This window comes from Chelonoidis abingdonii, chromosome 24, assembly GCF_003597395.2.
Source record: "Chelonoidis abingdonii isolate Lonesome George chromosome 24, CheloAbing_2.0, whole genome shotgun sequence".
Taxonomy (NCBI): Eukaryota; Metazoa; Chordata; order Testudines; family Testudinidae; genus Chelonoidis; species Chelonoidis abingdonii.
The window spans coordinates 22229793-22247051 of record NC_133792.1 but is presented as its reverse complement, the minus strand read 5'-3'; the positions used below and the strand labels follow the sequence as shown (position 1 = coordinate 22247051).

General features: G+C 54.8%; 2 protein-coding genes across 2 annotated transcripts in view; one reads left to right on the top strand and one right to left on the bottom strand.

The window, feature by feature from the left end:
- Window positions 1-17259, top strand: part of TTLL11 (tubulin tyrosine ligase like 11) — a 231818-nt gene that overhangs the window by 18914 nt on the left and 195645 nt on the right. The gene's annotated exons all lie outside the window — the stretch shown is intronic.
- The window catches only part of LOC116817495 (carboxyl-terminal PDZ ligand of neuronal nitric oxide synthase protein-like), a 60713-nt gene continuing 43636 nt past the window's right edge, over window positions 183-17259 (bottom strand). The window contains exons 4-11 of the mRNA XM_032767694.2: window positions 16592-16650; window positions 13413-13521; window positions 12393-12534; window positions 11753-11913; window positions 7965-8132; window positions 5707-5872; window positions 3743-4103; window positions 183-3154 (exon numbers count right to left, since the gene is read on the bottom strand). Of these exons, the coding sequence (XP_032623585.1) occupies window positions 2641-3154; window positions 3743-4103; window positions 5707-5872; window positions 7965-8132; window positions 11753-11913; window positions 12393-12534; window positions 13413-13521; window positions 16592-16650 (1680 nt within the window). The 3' untranslated portion in view covers window positions 183-2640. The remainder of the gene's footprint in view (window positions 3155-3742; window positions 4104-5706; window positions 5873-7964; window positions 8133-11752; window positions 11914-12392; window positions 12535-13412; window positions 13522-16591; window positions 16651-17259) is intronic.

The following is a 17259-nucleotide window of genomic DNA, read 5'->3' as shown; positions in this document are numbered from 1 at the left end:
TTCTAGCGGCCAGAGTCCCAGCAGGCAGATCCCATCCTCAGCACAGAGCTCCCAGCCTGGAACGAGGGGCTTTCAGGGCCGTGGTATCTGAAATAAACACACACACCAGGCACACACACCAGTGGAAAACAAATCTGTAATTACAGCACCAGCAGCAGAGCACTGCGTGGAAATCCCACAGTGCCGGGAGAGCAGGACACAGCCTCTCTTTCCTTCAAAGTCCAGTAACAAACTGCACCTACAGTTTGTTTTCTCAGCACAAGGTCAGGGTGTTTCCTAGCAGAGTGAAATACATCCCAGCTGTAGCTGGGCTGGTCCTCGGTGACAGGCAGCAGGGTCCACGCATCACCAGAGCTGTGCGGGCTGACCCATCCCCTGGATCTAACAACAGCTGCCAGGCTCACTCCTCCCCCCTGCTGCTCACCCACCCTCAAGCCTCCAGCACCTGCACGCACTCAGCCAGGGCACAGGCCGCACAAGGCTCCCACCAGCCTAAAGGAGGGCCCCTGTGGTGCCTAGCCCTTGGGAGCATGAAGTGGTAGCTAAGCCTTGCTCTGACTCCTCTGCTCAGGGCTGCATTTTGCCCCATGCTGCACGGCCTAACCAGCTGCTCACTTCCCTTACCCCAACCTGCAGAAGCTTTCACCACTCATTCAGGGGCAAGGGTACAGCTGCTTAACCCCACCTTGTCTAAACGGCCCTGGGCCTAGGTTACCTGTTTGCAGCATTAACATTACGGGCAGCCCCCAACCCCTGCCCCCCACATTTCATTACTGCTAAAAACTGACCGATAACCTGGTAAATCACCCAAACCTTGGACCAATCCCTCCCCCCGCCCCCGGTCAGAAGGTGCAACTGTCTGCACGTAAGAGCACAGCTTGGGCAGAAGAGGAGCGGGCAGGGTAGGGCAAGCCGAGACTACCCAGCTGCTGTGATCTTCTCCTACACGCGTCTGGGGAGAGTAACAAGCCACCACAGATCTTCCTGGGTCAGTGCCCCCTCCTTCCGAGCTAGCCTGGCCTAGGCACTTAGAGAGAGCAACCCGTAGGAACACAGCCAAGCTCCATGAGCATGCACCGGGGAAGCTGAAAGCCAAGGCTGCGTGGCAAGGTGCTCGGAGCAGACTCCCCCAGGCGCAGGAAGAAGCCTCTCTCCTGTCCCCCGTAGGAGCCAGAGCCCCCGTCACACGCATACAAGCTGGGCTGGGACTGGTGGCCATACTACAAATGAAGCCAGGTGCCTCCTGCCCCTCCATTCCCAGGAGGATGTGGGGGAAGGGCCCAGGGGCTAACAATGGATTTTTAGCATCAGCAACACTCCCAATCAAACCCTTAGATGGTTTAGGGCCTGAAGCCAGTGCAGTGACCTCCAGGAGGGATGGTCCCAGTCCCTGCTGGGGGGATACAGTGAACTCTCAAGCCTTGGTAACGGTGGCTGAACTAGTCTGTACCAAGCTAGCTTTCCCCTTACCACACAGTAGCTGTTTTTCCTGTCCCATTAGCCAAGGGGATCAGTGTGAGAAGGGAACAGACCCATGGAGCCAGCATAACAGGTTCGCATCCTGGCCCTGTCTGTTCCCATCAGATGCAGAGTGGGGAGACAGGGAGACTTGGATTGTTAATCAGGGTCATTGTGCTCTGCCTACCCCTGCCCAGACAGCTTCCCATGGTATTCTCCAGCTTAGCAGCTGGAGGGGGCATTTCAAAGAGCCTGTCAGCACCCTGGTCCTGCTCTGCCTGTGCCCAGACCTACCGATGCAGAGTTTCCTGTTCAAGAAGCTGATAAACTGGTTCCATTCCCAAGTGGTCAGGAGTGGCGCATCTGAGGATTTGCACTTGTGCCCATTTGGGGCTCGCTAGGCAGGATCTAATCTCCCCAGCCAAGAGACTCGTATTGCACAGCATCAGGGACGCTTGTCACAAGTCAGACACCAGTGCTGGCGAAGTGGGGGAGCCTAGACCTGGGCCCCAGCTGGGCTGAGCAGCAAAGGAGCAAACATGGACTGGAACAGACTTGCCTCCTCTGGCCGGGGTAAACAAGCGGCACCTAAACTGGCACCACAGCTGTTCAGGCATGTTCAGCGGCGTGGCAGCCTGGCCGGAGAGCAATGGAGATGGCAGGTTGGGGCATGGCGGAGGATAGCGCTGTCTGGCAGACACAGCAGCCGACCATGACTGGGGCAGCGAGAATCATGGCAGTAAATGAGCACCACCTTCCCAGAGCAGCGTTTCAGAGAGGCACCCTGCTGCGTGTGCGGCACTGGACTGCACGGAGCAGAACAGTGGGACGAGGAGAGGCCCTCAGCCACCTGGGGGTTGGGAGGACGGTTGTAGCAGCACTCTACCATTTGCTCTCCAAGCCAATGTCTGCTGCAGTGGGGTCTGCAGCCCACAGCCTGTGATCTCTTGGGGGGCTTCAGGGGGCTTGGACTAACCTGGCCTCGTCCTGTAACCCCCAGCAGCCTGTTGGGGAGGGCGTTACAAAACCAGCCTGGCTGCTACGTGTTGCAGAGAAGCCAGGGGAGGCAACCTGCTTCCTGGGCTAAGCACTAAGAATTCTAGTTACCCCGAGGTCTGTGCCAACCTAAATTCTAACATTGGGTAATGATGGCACCTGCACAGCTTTCCAGTTAACTGGGGGCTAAGCAGGGACCCTGCTGAGCCCCCTGGCCTCATCCACCTCGTTCTCCAGCAGCTCATCCTCTGAGAAGCTGATGTGCAAGCAGGTTTCGGTGCCCGCAGAGGAGAATGGCAAGGTGCTGTCCATGGTGCAGGCCGTGCCTGCTGGGTGTCTCGCTGGGTTCTTGCTAGCCATCTCTCCAGGGGCAAGAGCCCCTTCCGAAGAACGGGAGGTGCCAGACATGGGGGACACATGGCCGTTCTCGCCAGTCCTGTCCTTGCCCCATGCCGGCCGGGCCCCCTGGTTGGGGAAGAACTCCGTGCCAGGGGCAGGAGTCCTGGTGTCCGACTCGAACTCGGAGCTGGCGAGCGAGCAGGTGGTGACGCTAGTGAGACTGGACGCGTTGGGGCTGGGCAGCGATACAGGAGCAGCATTCTCAGGCTTGGATTCCACCTCCAGGCTCGGGGACGTCTTGCTCGACCTCTTCCGCAGGATGGGCGGCGGGGGATTGAGTTTGGGGATGGGCTGCTGAGACCTTGAGAGCACAGAGCAAAGAGACGTCCGTATCTAAGCAAGTCTCTGCTGAGGCTCTGGGCTCAGCTCTGAGATCTCAGAGACCAGCTGCCTTCTCGCAACCCTGCGGCAGCTACGTGGGGAGAGTGAGGGGGACCTGCAGCACCTCCCATCCAGCCCCCTGGTTGCTCCTGGGCTCTTGGGGACAGTGTGAGCGGGAAGCAGGCTGGGGACAGAGCCCCACCCCTGCTGTCCCAGCTCTGGGCAGAGACAGGGCCCGGTGTGAAGGAGCCAGGAATGTGCTCGCCCTGTCCTCTTACTGTTCCTTTTTGGTTTGTGTTCTGCAGGCCACAGCGCTCGGGGTGGGCACAGCTGCCTGGCCCAGGGGCAAGACGCGCATGCCTTTCTCCACTGTGGGCTGCAGGTGACTGGGGAGCGTGGCCTGGCCCAGTGGCTGTGTGCACCCCTGGGCCTGCCAAGGCCACTGGCCCAGCCTCCGTGCTGAACAGACCAGCCAGCAAGTAGGGGAGGGTCCCTGCTCCTCCTGCTGCCTCAGACTAAGTGCCGGTGGCTGTTAATCAGCAGTGGGGGGACAGGGAGACCGACCTACCTCTCGTCCTCTGCTCTGCTGCTCGAGTCGCCTGCCTTCTGCCTGCCGCCACCGTTGAGCAGAGCCTGGTCGCTGACCTCGGAGCCCTCCACCCGCCGGTACAGACCATCCTGCCCTTCCAGCACCACCAGGCGTTCGTCCCCGTCCGTGGCCATCGGGCCCTTGCTGCTTTTCTCCAGGCTCAGGAGGTTGAGGTAGGAGGCGCTGGTGCCCAGCAGAGCCAGCGAGCCAGGGGCCAGCGGGCTGCCCAGGACACTGGCTGGAGTGGAGGTGGAGGGCAGGTTGATTTCCAGGCTGTAATGGTTCTTCAGGTTCAGAGACAGGGACTGAGCCAGGGACAGGTTCTGCAAGGATCTGTCAACTGCCAAGGCAAAGAGAAGCAGCCTGGGTGAAGTGCTACCGGCCCCCAGCCGCGACACTTCCCCCGGGCCCAGCTGCGCCCCTCAGAGCCTGGTCAGGACCCTGTGATGTCTAGAGCAGGCCCAGCAAAGGCAGGGCAGAGAGAGGGGAACTTGGGGGCCTGGCCATCTGCTGGTACAGCAGAGACAGCAGCTAGAACCAGCGTGAGCTGCAGCAGGGTGATGAGGGCAGCCATGGGCCAAAGCCAACCCAGGCTCCAGCCCCAGCTAGCCAGGCCCACTCTCCTCCTTCTGCGTGGGGAGAGGGAGGAAAAGGATGGCCGCCTGGGCCCAGAGTTGGCTTTGCATGTCCCCCTCACGCTCTCTGGCATTAGCTCCTCTGGGGCCGGTAAGAGGCTCTATGAGCTGAGTTGTGTTGGGTCTCAGTTCGCAGCAGCCATCTGTCTGCAGCATAAAAAACAAACCCACGATCAGCTACTGGCCACAGGGGCTGCATGGCCCCTGGCTGGAGGACGTGCAGGCTGCCCTACCCTTGCGGTCGGGATGGGGTGCGCGGGCAGGGCAGACAGGAGAGCTCGCTCTGCTCTGAGGACAGAGCCCAGCAGTCTCCAGAACTGCCAGCCCAGTGCCGCTCACAAGGCCCATGGTCGTATCAGGCCTCAGGAGCTGCTGCGTGAAGCAGTGGAATGGGCCTTGGAACGACCGTGGGGCTAGGCCCAGGACGGTGAGGCTCAGGTCTCGCGTTTGGTTCCCATCCTGAGGTCTGACCTAACTCCCTCCATTCTCCATCTATGAAATGAGGTCAGATCTTCCCCCCTCCAGCGGGCTCCTGGGGATCAGCGTACCCATACTGCAGTGCAGGGGGGCACCTTTGATCTCCTGTATTAACACCCCCCTGCCTGTGCCCCAGCTGAGAGCACAAAGGCTGGCTGGAGCTCGGAGCAGCCTCCCTGCCTTGCTCAGCACCTCACAGGGGGTGGAGGTGGGGATTCTCTATAGCAGGCTGCCACACTGCCTGGGACACATGTATTCCATAAACCGGGCAAAGGCAGGGAAGGAAGGGGGTTACCAAAGGCTGCCTGCAGCACCATCCAGTCCCCCCTGAGAGCTGCAGTCCCATCGCAGGGGCTGGAAATGGGAGCAGATGTTTCCCCACCAACAAGCAGGAAATACTCATCCAGGCCAAAGCGGCACCAGCACCGTCGCTGCTCAGGCTCCTGGGCCCTGGCAGGGAGCCCCCTTCTCTGATTTGTGCTATGCCGCGCTGCAGCCGCGCTGGGGCAGGGCAGAGCCAGCAGGACAGGGAGGGTGCTGGATTAGAGCAATGCTTGCCTGGAGCCAGCTCAGTCCCAGCAGCATGCGCTTCCTGAGCTGACTCAGGGGAACGCTGGACTGGATGAGCATGTGGGCTGGGGAGGGCTCTATGGCCGGTGCCCCCAACGAGAGCACTGTCCTTTCCTTCGCTCTCAGCGGCTGCCTGTAGGAGTCGAGTTGGGTTGTTCTCAGCAGCTCCCCCTGGCTGGGGGCTGGAGAGAGGTCCTGGCCTCTCGGCACCACCCCTGTGGGGCAGCTCTATAAGCCCCAGGTCCCCCACGCCCTCCTCACCTGACTGCCTGTGCTGCATCTTGATCTCCAGCTCCTTCAGCTGCTTCACCAGCAGGGAGACATGCTGCAGCAGGTCACGGTTGGTCAGCAGCAGCTGGCGTACCCGGGCCTGAGCCTCGATGCGGGCGGCTGTTTCAGCAGTCAGCTGGTCTTTCAGCAACTTCACCTGCAGGGTCAGGAGACACTGATACATCACCTTCTCCTGAGGAGCGGCCAGGCCGCAGCTATGCTGCCCACAGCTCCAGAGGGGCCTGACAAAAACCCAGCCTTGCACCCTGGCTCCATTCTGTCCGAGTCTCTCTCCCAACCTGGCTGAGTCTGCAGCGTGGGAAAGTTACTGGAACTTGGCTAGGATCTTTTTTTTGCCAAACTTGCTTCTGTTCTTTCTCCTTAGGTCTCCCTGCCCCTGACAGCCCAGGATCCGGTCCCAGCCAGGTGAGCTCTGCCTTCAGAGCAGATACTCCCACTGTGCACTTCATGCAGCATGGGTCGCTCAGCTGCTACCTTAAAAACCAGGGCCCTGTCTGCCCCCTAAATATCCCAGGGCAGATTCTTTGGAAGCAGGGGCGTGCTCTTGTCCAAAACGTCCCCCTCACTCCAGCTGTGCCATGAACTAGGACCCACCCCAGAGGCGGTTGCATGTCAGTGGGGCAGCATGCACAGAGGTTGTAAAGCCCCTTGTGCTATAGGGACAAAGCACATCGCAGGAGCTGCTTCCACAGGAACTGGCTGTTCCCCTGCAAAGAATCCCTCCTTTCATCTCCCTTCCCCCTACAAAAGGAAGGAAATCCACAATGAAATCTGTCAGAGGCCTGGGAATTCCAGAGGCTCTGGGGCACTTCAGCTTCTGCAGGCTGTAGTCAGCCCCTTGTCCCCTCCAGGTACACACACACACACACACACACACACACCCCCCGAGCTAATGGGAAGATGCACATTTGCACACCAGTGCAGATGAGGCTGCTCCAGACCCTGTCTTTCTCTGTCAGCAGCCGAAACCAGGCAAACTCATTGACCCCTGCTTGGTGGCCGTGGTGTCAGGCCAAGTGACCAAAACGGTTGCGATTTGACGGCTGCTGTGGAGCTGGCCATCTGCCAGCCATCTGGCGGGGAACGTGCTATTCCTCTGGGGTGGAATAGCAGTGCAAAGGCAGGAGCCGGGACTCTTCCCTCTGAGCTAAATCTAGCCCCTCTCCCAATGGGCCATGTCAGAGCTGCCCCAGTGGAGCTTGGTCCCCACCATGTTGGTTTAGGTGAATAGGTGCTGGAAGGTGGTCAGTGCCCAGCAAGCACTGGCTGGATTACTAACAATAGGTTTAAAATAGAGCAGCCCCCCGGAACAGCAGCTAGCTGGGGATTATAACTAAGGCTAAAATTTTGTCATGGTTATTTTTGATAAAAGTCATGGACAGGTCACGGGCACCAAACAAACATTCACGGAGCCCGTGACTTTTACTACAACTAACCATACAAGCTGCGGCAGAGGTGCACAGCTCCAGCTCCAGCTGCAGCCCCCACCGCAAGCTGGACAGGGGCTCAGGGCCCCAGTGATAGCCCCCACCACAGGGCTATGTGGGGTCATAGCCCCAGCTCCAGCTGCAGCCCCCACCGCAAGCTCGACAGGGGCTCAGCCCCAGTGATAGCCCCCACCACAGGGCTATGTGGGGTCATAGCCCCAGCTCCAGCTGACGCTGATGAAGTCATGGAGGTCTGGTTAAGTCATGCAATCCGTGACTGCCATGACGTCTGACTAAATCGTAGCCTTAATTATGACCTTTGGGTTCTAGACCCACCTCTGAAATGGATGATGTTTTTTGCTGGAGAGGGAGGAGAGACTGTGCCTCAGTTTCCCCATATGTAAAGTGTTCAGAGTCCTTCCCTTTCTAGCAACAGGTTGGGAGACAATGAAGTGAAGGTCTGTAAAGTGCTTGTGTTCCAATGCTGTCGAGGAGCAGAGCACCATTGTGGTGTCTAAGTCTTTATCATGCAATCCTGCTGCTTTGCCTCTAGCTGCATGTGACGCTAAGGGCCACACTCTACCCTGGATTACTGTGCAAGACTCCCATGGGCCCCGGCCAGGGCACAGAGCAAGGAGCAGTGAAGGGCTTGAGTTAGCCAAGGGCTAATTCAGCTGGGCTAGCAGGAAAAGGAACCTCGTAAAGGCAGGGGAAGTGGTTGCCAATCAAAGGTCATTAGGTGGAGAGTGTGTGTGAGATTTCCTCCCCCTGCCCCCAAAACAGGGCCGTGGAGCCCCTTACCTGTGCCACAGCCACCTGTGTCTGCTGCTGCTGCTGCAGTAGCTGATGCTGGAGGAGCTGCAGGCAGTGCTGGGAGGCCAGCGGGGTTGTCGAGGCAGAGGAGCAGGGGCTGCTTGCACTCAGCAGTTGCTGGGACACAGAGGGGTAGATGGAGCAGTTGTCAGCATCCTAGACACAAAGAAACAGGCTTAGTGACACAAGTTTAGCAGTTCCCAGCTCAGCTGTTGGTGAGACTTTGGCCTTGTTTACCAGAGGGTTTGCTCTGGCTAGAGGCGTCAGTACCAATCCCTAGCACAGGCAGGCAAAGCTGCTCTTTGCACTAGTGTGGCTTCCCCCGGCAGCACTGCACTGATGCACTATGCAGCTTAAAACGGTTCTGCCTATCCACAGTAGGGGTTTGCACCAGTGCCTGGCTATTGGCGGCTGAAAACTCTAGTGTAGACAAGGCCTTCAGTATGATGCCCAAAGTGCTGAAGCAAGAACAAGCTGCTGGTGTTAGGTGGTGTACAGGTGCCTGCACACGCCCTCCCAGCTCCCAAGGGAGTACATTTCCCAGTGATGCCACTTGCAATGAGTAATATCGTGCGTATCTGGTGCTCAGAATAGGAAGGCAGGGTTTATTTCCCCTGGTACCATCCCCTACTGGGAAGCAGTGGCAGGAAGTGGCTCAAATCTCCCAGCAACCACCCAATGGGAGCTAGTCTCCAAAATGCTCCAGCTGCCCAGAATCACCAACAGATACTAGGAATTTTGCTGTCTGGCAGCCAGAAACGTTTGCCTCCATTAAAGTGAATGATAGCAGATGGACTTGAGCCAGATCCGTTAGCGTATTAAAACACTGCAGGCAGACACCATTAATAATTAAGCAAAGCAGGTTTCCTCCCCCTCCACTAAACCTCAGAGACCCAAGCCCCATCCCATTACATCACCGGAAATTAAAATGACACTGGAGAGTAAATCTGACTGATTACAGAGCTGCCTTTCTGTCTCATAGGTGAGTGGAGATGAATCTCTTCCTCTCTCATGCTGGGCAGTGTCAGAGGCCACAGGAGTTTCACACTCTCTCTCACTTACATCCTAGCCCCCTGGGTTAATGCTCTCATGCTTAACTGTCCTAAATCAGCCCTTGTTAATACACTGCAGAGTGGCATCAGCAATCAATTAAAGCTTGGTTCTCTGGACACAGCACTCTAGGGTCACTCTCTCTTTTTAACCCCAGTCAAACGGCCCACTAACAACAGACTGTCAGGTTTAGCCCGTTGGGGACCATCTGAAAGGAAACCCAGATTTAGAGGGGAGAAGTTCATTGGTGATTGAGAACCAAAGCTGTCAGCTTGCAGCTGGGTAAGAGAGGGCATCCCCTCGTTGCTTGGCAGCACCTTTCATCCCAATGGCTCCCAAGGCTCTTCGCAAAGAAGCCAGCCCTGCACAGGCTGCGAGGGTCCCGCCTGACGATACACAGTGACTACACAATGGCCATGGGGTGTTGAGCATGCAGCAATGCTACACGCTAGCCTGAGCCAGGAGGTGACTTCGCAGCCCAGAAAAGGTGGAGGAAGAATGTAAAGAGACAGAGTGTGGCTCTCAGAGGGAATACCTCATTTAGCAAGGGCTGAGGTTAACACCGTTACTCCTGTGAAAAACTCCCGGGTGTCTTCAGTGGGCAGCAGTACCCCCGGACAGCGATGCCTCAAACAGCACATGCTCTCCCTGGAGGGGAACGAGCCACATGCCGCTAAACCACCAACATGCCACGTATGGCAGTGAACAGGTGCTCCTGGGAGGGACCCTGCTACAATCAATAGGGAAGTTGATGTGATGGCACTACAGGCTGGCGAAGCTTCTCCACTTTTAGGAAGAGGAGGCCCACGCCAATGCATGGCTCTGGTACAGGAGCTTCCAGGCAGGGTGGGAGTGAAAGCGTTGGGCTACACGATGTGTTTGCACATTCTCTAGTGGGAGACGGTTCGGATCAGGCTCTCTAATGCACCCTTCAGGTAGCCTGGGGGGCAGGCGGTGCCATTCCTCTCTTGGCTATGAAGGATTTCCGCAGCGCCTCTCTAGTGGAACACCTGCAAGTCAAGGGTGTAAAACAAAATCGCATTCCACCTGGGAGAAAAAACTGACCTCCCTGCAGAGAAAAGTCAGTCCTGTCAGGCTGCAGCAGCTCCCATTAACCCACTCTGTCCTGAGGAAGTGCATGGAGCCATGGCCAACCAGTCCCACTCGCCCTAAGAATTTGCATTTAAAACTCATGTTCTTTCCTGGGCTGGTGTGATGAGAGCAGCTGCAGGTGCTCCAGTGCCCAGCTGGACTAGGGCCAGCCCTGGTTCTCAGTCATTCAGGCAGATTACCTTTGGAAGCCAAACCCTCGGAAATACCCAGATTCCAAGCCCATGACACACATCCCATTTTCATCTGTTTCACTAGTCACTTTCAGCCAGACTCAGCAAGTGATGTGAGCATTTCAATGAGCCAGGAAATGCTCCCTGAAACACATCTTCGGCTCAGTTTTTCATTAGTACGTTATGTCGGTTTAATAGCAACGTAATCGCTATGTGAGTTCAACACTGTGACACAGCTGCCTCCAGCACCTCTTTGGACACCCCTGTTTAGCAACTGGGCTAGGAAAGGGACACAGGAATTCCCACAGCAGATCAAATGTCGTCCATCCAGCCTGGTATCCTTTTTCCAACAGTGATCCGTACTTGATGCTTCAGAGTAAGGTGCAAGAAAACCAGACTGGACAACCGCAGAATAATCTGCTTACAGGGGAAGCGTCTCCCTAAATTATATCAGTTAGTGGACATCTTACTGCCTATAAACTGAGGGTTTATCGTCATTGGTTTTGGTCCTGTTTAACATTAACAGTGTGGGTGTTCTCTGTAGCCACACAAACATCGAACCCCTTTTAAAATCCTGCTGAGCTCTTGGCCTTCGTGATATCTTGCGGCAGCAAGTTCCACAGGTTAATGCTGCAAGCCCACCCGGGAAGGCCAGCTGTTTGCAGTTGCTGCAGTCCTGTTTGTTGCTCCTCTTCACATCCCAGTGGCCAGCTGCAGTGAGTCATAGGGGAATTGCATTCTGTACAGCAAGTCCTACACGAACAGTCCTCTATCAGAGGAGCTCAGGATGCTTTAGAGCAGGGGTCCCCAACGTGGTGCCTGCGGGCGCCATGGCACCTGCAGAGGCATCTTAATGCTCCCACATCCTGGTCCCCGGGAGAGCACCTGCCAAAATGCTGCAGCGGCATTTTGGCGGGGACGCCTCTCAATGACGCTGCTTGTCGCCAAGTGAAGTCATCGAGAGGCGTCGCTCCTGAATTTCGGCAGGGATGCCTCTTGATGATGTCGCTTGTGAACGGCAAGGGACGCCACCGAAATTCGGCGGCATTTCGGCAGGTGCTCCACAGCCGCAGTGGTCCTTCGGCTGACACCCGCCAGCCAACAAGGTTGGGGACCACTGCTTTAGACACATTAATGGAGCCTCAGATCTGCCAGACAGTGCATGTCCTGCAGGCAAGATATGCAGAGTGTAGGATGGAGCTGGGGAAGCCTGGACAGGTGGCTACCTGACCTGCCTTTTTACTGCAGCTTTCAAAGGAATGGGCTGTCCTGCTGGCTCTCTCCCCAGGTCATGCCGAAACGAAGGCAGTTTAGCCCCCCGGGACTGGTGGTGCTGTGAAATGCCCTCCCGAGCGAGGCTGTGGAACGAACCTCCAGAGGAAAATGTGTCATATCAGCGAATGGGCTCACTCTCCAATTCCTCCCAGCTGCACCCATTGTTACCTGACAGCTCTTGTCTGTTAAGATCTGTCCAGATTTCAGTATGCCCAGCTCCCCGATGGGGGAGGGCAGCTCCTCAGTGCCCCTCTCAGACAGGCCAAGGCCATCGGAGTCCACGTCAGCCTCATCAACATCCACTATCTTGGCTCCCCGCTGCTGGTGAACTTCAAGTGAGAGAGTAAAATAAATGAAGGAACTCAAATGCGAGTGGATCAGAGCAAGGAAACTGAGCAGCAGGGCCGGGCTGGCAGGGGAAGGGAGCGCAGCTAAAGAATAGTTCGGCTTCCTGTAACTGTCTCCATGTGTTGGAGCAAAGTTAACAGCCAGGAAACGTGCCCTGGAGGGTCAGCGCAGCACTGGGCTGGACCAATTCCTCAAGCCCCTCAGTGTCCGCATGAGGGACACTTCCCTCCTCTGGATGTTTTCAGGCACTCTGCTGTCATTGCACTGAAGGGGCTGGAGCAGCAGAGTCTGTAAAACGCAAGTTCTCTGGGCTGCGAGTCCTGCTGCGGACATAACCCACGGTCAGGGCTAGCACCAAGCCAGCAATGCAGCGCTAGAGCCTGTCCCCCACCCAAGAGCACCCAGTGCACTAGCTGCCTTGGGAGGGGGCTATGCAGCTGTCCTGAGGGAGCTGAGTCACCTTCTAGAGGCTGCTCTTCCGCAGACTTGTCACTGGCGCCATCCGCCTGGCCGTCCGCGTTCTGCAGTGCGTGCTGCAGGCTCAGCTTGTGACACACCTCGAAGGCCTGGCCCACTGTCCGCACCACCCGCATGGCCTGGCTCTGGGGAGCAGAAGGTTAGAGCCCTTTGAGCAGGAGCTTTGCTACAGGTTATGTCACAGAGCAGAAACCAACCATTCCCAGGAGAGTCCTGCCATTCCCTGCCTCCCACCACAGCTCTGCTGATGGGGTGCCATCCCTCCACATCCCAAAACAGAGCCTGGGCCTGCCTGGAGAGCCAACCCCCCCTGCCCAACAGGGAGCCTTCTAGAGACACTTATCAGCATGCAGCCCCCAAGAACCTCCACAAGGCTGCTCTGGGGCAGCAGCATTTAAGAGGCATCAGATAATGGGGACTAGAACAGCGCTAATCACTTCCCATTTTGAAATGCAGCTGCCTCCAGCTGGAGCTCCCACTTCTCTACACAGATAATTCTACATCCCTTTGTGCCACTGTCTCCCCAGACAATGGGGTTTTACTCCTGGCTCCCACAGACTTTATTCCTTGGTTTGCTAGGACTGGAGTGTACTCTAGGCAGTTATCTGTGTGAAGGGGCTGGGGCAGTAGATCTGCACTGTACAAGTGCCTACTAGAGAGAGTTTGGGGGAGTGCAGGCAAGCCTGAGTCGGATAAACTTTAACTTCTGCAGTTGCTGCACTAAGAAGCGTTAGTCATGACGGAGCTACTTTTAAGCCAAAGTTAATGAGCCTACTGATGTCGTTCAACATCCCTAGGCGTCTGCCATAAATGGGATACTTAACCCTACAATATGTCCTTAGATCTCCAGGTAAAACCCGGGATGACTTCTCAGCAAGGCTCACTCGCCCCTTTGCTGTGCCAAGTACCCGTCATGGCTGGAGGGGTTCTCCCAGGATAACCCAGACCCTTACAAAGGGTACATGGCTCTGAAAAGCTAGTCCCTGCGAATGACCCAGCGCACCTTCTTTTTGGATTTGAAAACATTGCATCTGAACGAGTTGTTGGCGCCATCCCTTGCAATGTAACTGAAAATCTTGAGGTCCTGTGAGTCGTGTGACACGTAGAAGATCCTGGTTAGAAAAGACACAGCGTGAATCGGAGGCACCAAGCATGGCAGAAACCTAGATTCCAGTACAGCAAACGAGCAATGTGAATCAAGCCATCCAAGCTCAGAGTCAGGCACAGAAGGATCCTGGGGCAAAGGGAAAATAGGAACAGTCACATGGGTTCTAGCACCTTCTGGAAGAGAGATTTCTCTTTCCTGCCACAATTATCAAGGCCAGCGAGCAGCTAGTAAGGTGGCACTTCACATGTCTGAGAGCAAATCACCTGTTTCTAAAGCAGGTATAAACTCTTATGAGATTCTGTGAAGCAGCTAAAAAGCTACAGCATTAGAGACCAAGCATATCCCTAGCTCCTGACAGTGAATCTAGGCTCCCGCTTCAGCATTGGGAGAGAGAACCAGCCACGCTGTTCTAACATCTAAAATCACATTGTGCCTATCGCTCACTCAGCCCAGTGCCATCTGGGCTAGGAAGTTACAGGGGCTGTTTCGGGACCTTCCTGTCACATCAAAGGGAACAGGAGCAGTCTGCATTTTGCTCTCCTATGGCACCAGAAATAGCCCTTCCTCTTCTAACCTTCAGCCATTAGCCTCCATGTGTTCACCTGTTTGCCTCAGCCCTCGTCAGCTGAGTGAGCTCTGCCACACAGCAGACAAGGAACTGGAACCCTTTCAACCAGAGGAAAGATCCAAGCTACCCAGTGTCAAGGACGACCGAAGAGACCACAGATGACCACCTGCTTGGCAGGGGCAGGTTTGGGGCAGAGTTTCCCAAGTCCAGGAACCCACCAGAATTTGGGGAAAACACTCAGCAGTGAGCAACATCAAAAGCTGTTAGCTCGTTTGTCCTAGCTTACAAGGCAGCAAGTGGTAGCATAGGCCCATTATCATTAATGACAGACAGAGGGTTCAATACAAAAGCCAGCTTCCTTCTGATGTCTGCAAAGGATGCTGAATTCACTCTTCACGTCCTTCCCAGCTCAAGGGATTTTCAGCCCCCCTTTGCCCCCACTACCCCCATTAGCCCTGGCTCCTTCCCCTCCTCCACCTGACAAAATCCATTTCCACAGACCACATTACGTTTTTTCCACTCAAATTTTTGTCCATTTTATTCCCTATAGATATTTCGTTGGGTAAAAATGCACTGAGTGATTTCAGCTGTTAATGCAGAGGAAACGAGGGAGACAGGCACGCATTTCTCCTTCCCCCTCCAGTTCTCTGCCTTTGAATTCTGCCTTGAATCCACAATCAGGACAATTATCAAGAACACCGACCTGGCCCTGTAATAAGCAAGTCATCGTCTTTGAAGATTATTTTAGTAACAAACAAGCTCCGTTCTAGAGAGTCTGTTGAAATTACCCTCTCCCTTTGGCACACAGACCTGTCTCTTTTAAGATTGCCAGAAGGGAGAGGGACAAGAATAAGGCAAATATCAAATTGTGCGCCTTGGAAACTCTTCCCCACCATTTGCTGGATGTAAAATGTAGGTATCTCAGCTCCTAGTGCTGTGGGCTTTGCTCTAACGATGCAATTACTGGCTTAACAGATTTAGTAGCCTGGACCAATTTAGGGCCTTTAGAAAGTTAGTTTTATAGATTACCTAGCATCATTATGGCTGCAGGGGAGGAAGGAATTCCAGGACCATATGTCCTAAGGCAGCCAGAATTGAGAGACAGCTCACACATAGAATTCAGAGATGTTCATTATCGAGTTTTGTCTGCCCACTTGACATGTGGGATGGGGGGATGGCAAGTGAATGGTTTGAGTCCTTTCAAGAGATTAACCTGAGATTCAGTTACCAGTGTCAGAAGCAATTAAAGGACACCCGCTTTCCCCGTATGTTCCAATCCCCGGCGTTGAATGGCTGCCCAGGTGTTGTACTGTAGCTCTGCCTAGGGATCGAGAACTGGGCCACGTTCGGCTCCTGGGGAAGAAATGCTGCTCTTGCGCCAAGCACAATGGCTCAAGGCTCTATAATAAGAGGAAGGTTTCTGCTGTACGCCCACCAGGCAGCACCTGCGGGCTCTTCCCCAGCCTGACAGCAAGACGTGGATTCACCAGTCATCTCTTCTCATCCCATTGTACAGAAAGGGTCTGCTCTTAGCTGGGGGGCTCATCCCACCCAGCATTAACTCTTTATCCTCTGGGATGGAAACCCTCCAGCAGGGGCTCTGCTTGTTCAGCGTCTCAGACTCGGGCACAGCCTAGGCTGCAGTCACAAAGATCTAATGGACAAGGGGGCTGCTCCAGCCCCCCCCGGTCTCTCCCTTCAGTCTTCCCTGCCTCTTGCTTGACGCATCCATAGCCGAAAGGCAGCTTGCACCCACGCACCCATTCTTCATAGACCAAATAATCCCACTGGCTTTAAAACCATGTGACTGTATCTGGGCATGGCCACATGCCCAGACCTGCCGGACCATTGTGGTGCCGTGGTTAGAACAGCCACCTAACAGACGGGGCGCTGGTTTCTAATCCCAGCTCTCCCGCTGACTTGCTGTGCGGGGAGGGGTAAATCACCGCCCCCCCATCTGTAAAGCGTGGAGAACACCTGCCTCCGGGGGAGCTTTCTGCCTGCAAACGCTTGGAGATCCTGGGATAGACTGTAGGGAAAGGCACTATTATTGTACCGGGCTTCGTATGGGTCAGTTTCCTCACCCTATTCCTGTCCATGCTAGAAGGACGATTAACGAATGCCCTCTTTGGGAGCACGCGGCAGAGAGCACCGAGGCTAGGTTAGAAGGGGAAATGGGGTGGATTTTTCCTTAATTCAGTCTGTGTCACGACTGACTGTTCTCAGCAACTAAGAACAATCATTTTCAGTCACCCTCTTCTTCTAACACAAATAATATGTATCTGTTTTAAACTAATATATTCCTAAATGGCAGAGGAATTCTCCAAAAATGTAGGGGATCAGAATTCCTTTAAGTAATGTAGCTGCTTTGTTAATTTAACACAGCCCTTTGGGAAGCACAACCATCGCCAGGCAATTTATTCAGCCAAGGAGCCACGCTGAATGCATCCGACTACATTTGATCAGCTGCCTCTAGAGCTAGCTAGCGCAATCCTCCGCAGCCTACCTGTAGACAGGATCATGCATCACTAACATCTTACTCTCGTCCCAGGTCCATTCTTTTCTCTGTAAGCAGGGAAGAGAAAAAAGGAATAAGTCACACTTCAGACGCTGAAGCCACATTCCTGTGCCCGATGAACTGTTTGTAATGCAAACCCAAGTACAGTGGGTTTTACCTCACCAGGATCTAGACCAGGATTTGACTATTTTATTGATGTCATTTGGCTGAAGAAAAGCTGGTGCCTCGGATGTAAGTGCACGCTTCGGATCATTTAGCCATTCCTCAAGCTTGAAAAATGGTCATGAGATAGAACTCAGTTATCACACAGACAGAGGAAGGGCAGGTTTGGCATTGAAGGCACTGGACTGACTAGGACATAGCAGATTTGGGTACAATTCCCAGCTCTACCTCAAAGTTCATGTGTGATCATGGGCAAATCATTTCATCTCAATTCCTCAGTTCCCCATCTGTGAAATAGAGATGATGGTAATTCCTGCCCTCCCAGGATGTGGAGGATTAGCCCATTAAGGTATTAATGTACGTGAGGCACTTAGTGGAGCTGGTCAAAAACCCGCTAATTATTTTTTATGGGAAATCTTTTAAAAATAATTTTTGTTGAAACTTCCTGTGAGAATTCTTTGTTTTTGTTGGTAAAAGAAAAAACAAAACAAAAC